The 7541-nt window shown below is 37.6% G+C and overlaps 1 protein-coding gene across 1 annotated transcript; it reads left to right on the forward strand.

Annotated features, from left to right (window-relative positions):
• The first annotated feature begins 694 nt into the window (after nucleotides 1–694).
• LOC145556073 (uncharacterized) lies at nucleotides 695–7073 on the forward strand. Its single transcript, XM_081617745.1, has 2 exons — nucleotides 695–2250; nucleotides 5212–7073. Exons 1-2 carry the CDS (start codon nucleotides 721–723, stop codon nucleotides 6016–6018), a joined length of 2337 nt encoding a protein of 778 aa, XP_081473871.1. The 5' UTR covers nucleotides 695–720; the 3' UTR covers nucleotides 6019–7073.
• The last annotated feature ends 468 nt before the right edge of the window (nucleotides 7074–7541 follow it).

The following is a 7541-nucleotide window of genomic DNA, read 5'->3' on the forward strand; positions in this document are numbered from 1 at the left end:
CTTAGCATATCATATAATCAATGATAGTCCATACATAATTCGATAACTCAATTATGATTGTGACATGATTTCTAAACTGATCATACAAATAGCCAAAAAATAATGTGATAATGTTAATACAAAATATCGTATAAATTTGTATAGTATAAAATATGATAAACTAAAATGATACGGAGTAACAATCAATAATTAAAAATGAACCGACGTGTTTAAATCTCGAATCAATATGAAACCAAACCTACTTCAATTTGATAAAACTTGTTTAGACTCGGTTTAATCCTACCAATATTAATCCAAATTCTATAGACCATTTTTTTTTTCCAACGATCCAAATCGACCCGCCATTAACATGAACCCGGCGATTTGACCAGCTACTCGATAAACTAGACTGGTTTAATCCCGACCTGATTTGATTACAAACGAGCTGACAAGAACTCAAGCCCGCAGTATCCCAGGCAAACCCACTCCCAAAATGACCCGTTCAAAACAACCTGAGTATGACTCGAACAACTTATGGCCCAAACTATTTACAACCTTAACCAAACAAAAACCGCCCAAAAATAAACCAAAATTGATTCGACTCGATTAATAATCAGAATGGAACTGAACTACGCCGCAATGATGAACCCGTTTTAAACCGAAACCATTTCTTTCAGAATCGAATCCGAATTGACAGTGCTAGCTTACGTATGTTCTTCAAATCTTTCATAAAACCGATTAATGGGCGGGAATTGCTGTTCGCGGCGATTAATGCAGCATTCCTGTGTTCGTGCTTTCAGAAAGCATTTCTCCATCAGTTCACTTACCAGCACCAGAATTGTAACACCGCCAACATCCAAGAACTTCAATACCCAAAACAACTTACAGAATTTAAATCAACTTCAATTCTCAGAAAAATATATAATCAAATGGAATACCCAGATAACCAATTATATGAGAAGAGGCCATTTCGAATCAGCTCTCGAACTCTTCCATTCAATGCCAAGTAGAACTGTTGTTACTTGGAATTCAATGATATCTGGTTATTTGTGTAATCGCAGATTTCGGGATGCCCACCAGATGTTTGATAAAATGCCAATGAGAGACTTGTTTTCTTGGAATTTGATGTTGAATGGATATGTCCTGCACCAGAATCTTGCTTCTGCTAGATGGTTTTTCGAGAAAATGCCTGTAAGAGATATCGTGTCTTGGAATACAATGTTGTCGGGGTATGCGCGTGGTGGGTTTGTGGATGAGGCTAGGGAATTGTTTGCTAGGATGCCAAGAAAGAATTCTATATCATGGAATGGAATGATTGCAGCATATGTGCAGAATGGGAGAGTTAATGAGGCTGCTTTGTTGTTCGAGTCAAGAGGAGGGTGGGAATTGGTATCATGGAATTGCTTGATGGGTGGGTATGTGAAGGCCAATAGGCTGGTTGAAGCCAGAGAAATTTTTGATAGGATGCCTGAAAGAGATGAGGTTTCATGGAACACTATGATATCAGCTTATGCTCAGAATGAGCAGCTATCTGAGGCCCACAGTTTGTTTATGAAGTGTCCGAGCAGGGATGCATTTACATGGACAGCAATGGTTTCTGGTTATATACAAAATGGTAGGTTGGATGAAGCTCGGAGAGTATTTGATCAGATGCCACAGAAGGGTGTAGTATCATGGAATTCTATAATTGCAGGTTATGTATATAATAACAGCATAGATGTTGCCAGGGAACTCTTTGAGGCAATGCCTACTCGTAGTATAAGTTCTTGGAATACAATGATTAGTGGCTATGCTCAAAGGGGTGATATTCAAGAAGCTAGGAATTTGTTCAATATGATGCAAGAGAGGGATTCTATCTCATGGTCAGCGATGATTGCGGGTTATGCTCAAAGTAGTCACAGCGAGGAGGCTTTACTTCTATTTGCAAAGATGCATAGAAATGGAGAGAGATCAAACAGATCGGTGTATACCTGCGTTTTGAGCACATGTGCTGATACTGGTGTTTTAGAATTAGGTATGCAAATGCATGGGCAAGTCACTAAAATAGGTTATGAAAGTGCAACCTACGTAGGAAATGCATTAGTTGCTATGTATTGCAAGTGTGGAAGCATTCATAAAGCGAACTGTGCCTTTAAGGGCATACTTGAAAAGGATACTGTTTCATGGAATACTATGATTGCTGGCTATGCAAGACATGGGTTTGGCCTACAAGCTCTGGCAGTATTTGAGTCAATGACTAAATGTGGGACTAGAGCCGATGATACGACCATGGTATTTACACATATCTATTTGTTTATGTACATAAGATGTTTATTTCAGACCCTTTATTTTATGTGTTAAACTATTACACTATATGCATTCACATTTGTACAGTACTAGGACTCTGAGCATTATTTGAATCACATGATATTTGCTTTGAATTACATGGAATTTTTTTTTTCTTTTTTTTTTTTTCTTCTAGTTAGGAGGATCACTTGATCAGTGGGGGTGAGAGTAGACAGAATCTTCTGGTTGAATCATGACACAGAAACTTGTACAAGTTAGGATGATGATTAAAACAGAATTGATGAAATTTGGGGGAAAAAAAACATGTTCTGCCGTCTAATGGCTATTCACAACTTGGCCTGTGTGATGTTGCCCCTTTTTATTTGTCTGTCCTTGATATTAAACAATAATTAATATTTGTTACTATTGACACTGTAATTATTCTTGGTTCACATATTACATACTGGCATACCCAACTTCATACAGAGCATGGTCAAGCATTCCCAAAATGAAGCTTCTTTGTGTTATATATTCCTTTTTCAGTCACACAGTCAATTTTGTGTCAAGCATAAAGTTGAATGTCTCTATATCATAGTTATTTATAGATTCATATCTAAGCTAGAGGAATGCCTCCATACTGTCCATAGCTAATTTGGTAACTGCTAATTATAGATATTGACATCTGGCACCTAATGCCCATTCCTATGTCTATATCTGATGGGGCTTACGACACAGTCTCTGACCTGTCTCCTTAATAACAGTTTTGTGCAGCTCCTTAACATGCATGGTCATCTCATTTAGGTCTGGTCTTTACTCCATGATTTCTAGTCTTCAGCCCAAAAATAAAAAAATAAAAGAGCTGTATGATTCATTGTCAAAAGAAATGCAACATTTTTTTTTTAATTAGAATGGTAAGAAATGAATAACCAATTTGGTTTTATGCCTGGGAGATCTACTATGGAGGCAATCCATTTGATAAGACAAATGATGGAGTTTTATAGGGTAAAGAAGAAAGATCTTCATATGGTCTTTATTGATTTAGAGAAGGCATATGACAAGGTGCCAAGAGAGATACTTTGGTGGGCAATGTTGAAGAAAGGTATCCCACGAAGGTATGTAGACCTAGTTAAGGATATGTATCGGGATGTGTCAACAAATGTGAGGACATGCGGAGGGTTGACAAAAGATTTCCCTATTACAATCGGATTGCATCAAGGGTCTGCATTAAGCCCTTTTCTTTTTGCAACGGTTCTAGACGAATTAACTAGACCAATTCAAGATGAGGTTCCATGGTGTATGCTGTTCGCAGATGATATCGTTTTGGTGGATGAGACTAAGGATGGGGTTAATGTCAAGTTGGAGCAATGGAGGCAAAGGTTGGAATCTAGAGGGTTTAAGCTAAGTCGGAGTAAGACTGAATATTTGGTATGTCGTTTTGGCACTCAGAGGGGGACAAGCAATGAAGTGGTGAGTTTGGATGGAAAGGATTTGACCATGAGTGAATGTTTTAAGTACCTAGGGTCGATCATCCAGAAGAATGGTGACATTGATCAAGACGTGACCCACAGGATTAAGTCAGGGTGGCTTAAATGGAGAGCGGCCACGGGAGTGCTATGCGACCGCAGCATTCCCTTAAAGTTGAAGGGAAAATTCTACAGGACTGCCATAAGACCAGTGTTGCTCTATGGTACAGAATGTTGGGCTTCTAAGAAAGAGCATATTAAAAAGATGGAGGTTACGGAAATGCGCATGTTAAGGTGGATGTGTGGAAACACTTTAAGAGATAGAATCAGAAATGAGGTTATTCGCAAGAAAGTAGGTGTGGCGGGCATTGTAGATAAATTAAGGGAAAATCGTCTGCGTTGGTTTGGACATGTAAGACGGAGACCCGAGGGTGCACCGGTGCGAAGAGTGGAAGAGTGGGACCATGGAGGGATTAAACGAGGAAGAGGGAGACCAAAGATGACTTGGTTGGAAGGAGTGAGGAAGGATATGAAGTGCATGGATTTACGTGAGGATGAAGTTTTGGATCGTAAGGGATGGAGGAGAAAGATTTATGTTGATGACTACACGGAATAATCAAATTTGGTTCATGTTAGCCGACCCCACTTTTGGGATTAAGGCTTTGATTGATTGATTGATTGATTGAATGGTAAGAAATGCAACATTTTAATATAATATTTAATAACCAAAATATAAAGATTAAAGAAAATTTGACTCCAAAGTAGCATATAATATCCAAACATAGACGCTTCTGTGCTGTTATCTTAGCTTTTATTGCAATGTTTATTGGACGGTTAATTTCGTCTTCTACACCCAAAAGGAGTATGCCAATTGCTATTCGATTCACAATTTTAGATTTGGAGCATTTAGAGAATAAGAAAATTATGAATTTTGATTGAGCTAGTTAGATTGGGGTTGAAATGGTAGGTAACTTGAAGTTATAATATTCTCAATTGTGTCTCTGAATTATTTTTTTCCTTCACCTACGTGTGATATTTGCAGGATATCCACATGTATATGGATTTCTTGTTCCCTTGCTATTTCTCTATTTTTCTCTAAATTTTTAGTAGCTGTGTGTAATTGAATTGAAATCTAATTATAAGAAAGGGGAGAGGTAAAAATATCATTACTGGGCATTGTATTTTTGTTTACGCTTTGGTTTCTACTAGCTTCCTTTGTTCTTGAAACTACTATCAGTGGTTTCTAGCTACACCATTATTTCCCAGAAGATGTCTTTCCCATCTATATTGTGCTGGTAAATCTGAGCCTAATATGTTTGAAGACTGCTTACAGGTAATGTTTTGCAAATACCGAACCAAATTAATTGCATGTACAAATAGATTCATTAATACCTGTGACAAAGGAGTAAAACTGGAAACTACTTCCTCTTGTTCATTTTTCTTTTCACTTTTAAATACCCTTGTTTACAAATTGTCTTGCTTATTGGATTGATTGGCCTTTCAGGTGGCTGTGCTGTCGGCCTGTGCTCATGCTGGTTTAGTTGACAGAGCCAAACAATATTTCTATGCTATGTACTCTGATTATGGCGTAGTACCAAGCCCACGACACTATACATGTATGATTGATCTTCTAGGTCGATCAGGAAATTTAGATGAAGCACAGAATTTGGTTAGGAACATGCCATTTTCACCAGATGCTGCAACGTGGGGTGCTTTGCTTGGTGCAGCTAAGGTTCATGGGAATATTGAGCTTGCAGAAAAGGCTGCTGAGAAAATTTTTGAAATGGAGCCTGATAACTCCGGAATGTATGTGCTTCTTTCAAATTTATATGCGGTTTCAGGGAGATGGTATGATGTTCGACAAATGAGATTGAAAATGAGGGACAAAGGGGTTAAAAAGGTGCCTGGGTATAGTTGGCTTGAAGTGCAAAACAAGATCCATACATTTGCAGCTGGCGATACTTGCCACCCAGAAAAGGACAGGATTTATTCATTCTTAGAAGAGTTGGAATCCAGAATGAAGCAAGATGGCTATGTGTCATCCATAAAGTTGGTGTTACACGATGTTGATGAGGAGGAAAAAGAGCACATGCTCAAGTATCATAGTGAAAGACTAGCTGTTGCTTATGGGATTTTGACTCTAACGAAACATAAACCTATACGTGTTATGAAAAACCTGAGAATTTGTGAAGATTGCCATACAGCTATTAAGCACATTTCGAAGCTTGAAGGAAGGCTTATTATAGTAAGGGATTCTAACCGGTTTCACCATTTCAAGCAAGGAGAATGTTCGTGTGGGGATTACTGGTGAGAATGAAGAGATTAAAATCGAAAATAGTAAAAGATGCAGCTGCTTTCCATCATCTGGCATAATTTCATATTAGCTGTGGCTTTTGGAATCAATTGCCTGGCTTTTGTTGACAAACAGCTAAGCGGTATTGAACAAGATTACTCTTTGGACAGTAAGGTCAAGCTCGGGCATGTTACTGAAACGGGATAGTCTTGTCTGCAGAAATTTTCAGCTATTACTCCAGATTAAGTTTGGTATTTGGTCTGAGACAGAAGCTGTATTATATGTAGCTGCCTGAAGCAATTAATGTGATTTTGATTGAAAGAAATGAAAAAGTTTTTAAGCAACAATGTAAGTCAACTGAGCAAGTGTTCAGAAAAAATCAAGTAAATAAAAATCAAGTTGCTTGAAAGAATTCTACTAATATGAGGTATCTCATATGTAATTTCTTTCATTTTGATGAACCCGTGCTTGTTAATTTCGGAGCAGGTCAGATAACAGATGTTTGGAGCTGCGACAATATGAAGAGCTTGTTTTTTCAATGTATATAAGTTGGTCAAGTAGACCCTCCAGTGATACTGCAAACGAAGTAGTGAAAATGATGTTCCTATGATGAAGCAATTCTTGTTATGTTAGAAATTATGAGAAATCTCTGTTCTCCTCTGTTATGCAGTTAAGTTTGGTGGTAAGTGTCAGATCTGTTCATACTTGGCTCTCTTATTTAATCAAATAGATGCAGGAAAGAATTCTGATCTGAAACCTATATACCTGTTGCAATCAGATGCAATGGTGCGCTGAGGTCATGTACAGTGATGCTATTTCAAGGTCCTTAGTTGTTTAGAACTCTGGGATTGTACAGAAAGTGGACCAAAAGGAAGCAACTGATTAAGCATAAATTAGTGATATTACTTGGTGCTATTTTCATCTTTATCTCTTCCTCGAAGCAGGTGTATAAAAATTGATGCAACACATACTTTTGATGATACACTTCAAATTTGTATTTCATCACATAGTTTTGATGATAAACTTCAAAATATGTATTTCACTTTTGGTGTTAGTAAATCAAAATTTTATTGCAAAATATTGTCATAACCAGTTATGTTGGACAAAATGTTGTTTGGACTTTATATATGATGCCTTAAAGATGCAGGAGAATGAGATGACTAAAGGGTACGATTGGAAAATGCCTTGGATGTGTATGATTCTGGCATGTGCCTGCTAATATTTGATAGCCTGCCTTTTCCTTGTTTACAAAGATTGCTTTTTGGTTCTCATACTGGGGATGAATGGCACTATAATTTAACTGATTGGATTACTTTTCTCCCCTTTTGTAACATAAATCTTGTTAATGCTAAGAATTTTATATGGAAATGGAACTGGTGTACCTGAGTACATTACTAAAAATTTCAAGCAAGCTTTCACGGTTTATCTGACCTGTCCAGACCCATGGGAGATTGGGGGTAACGCTAATGCACTGAATAGGGGATAGGGATACACTGTATGAATGACATTACTGTACTGCTGGCGAAGAAGACAAAATGAGA

The sequence above is a fragment of the Chenopodium album genome, chromosome 8 (assembly GCF_948465745.1).
Source record: "Chenopodium album chromosome 8, dcCheAlbu1.1, whole genome shotgun sequence".
NCBI classification, from domain to species: Eukaryota; Viridiplantae; Streptophyta; class Magnoliopsida; order Caryophyllales; family Amaranthaceae; genus Chenopodium; species Chenopodium album.

Bases quoted from the DNA above. Each gene is read 5' to 3' on its own strand.
- LOC145556073 (XM_081617745.1), top strand. From the start codon at position 721: ATGGGCGGGAATTGCTGTTCGCGGCGATTAATGCAGCATTCCTGTGTT. The intron at 2,251-5,211 runs GTATTTACACAT...TTGGCCTTTCAG, and splicing joins GAGCCGATGATACGACCATG to GTGGCTGTGCTGTCGGCCTG.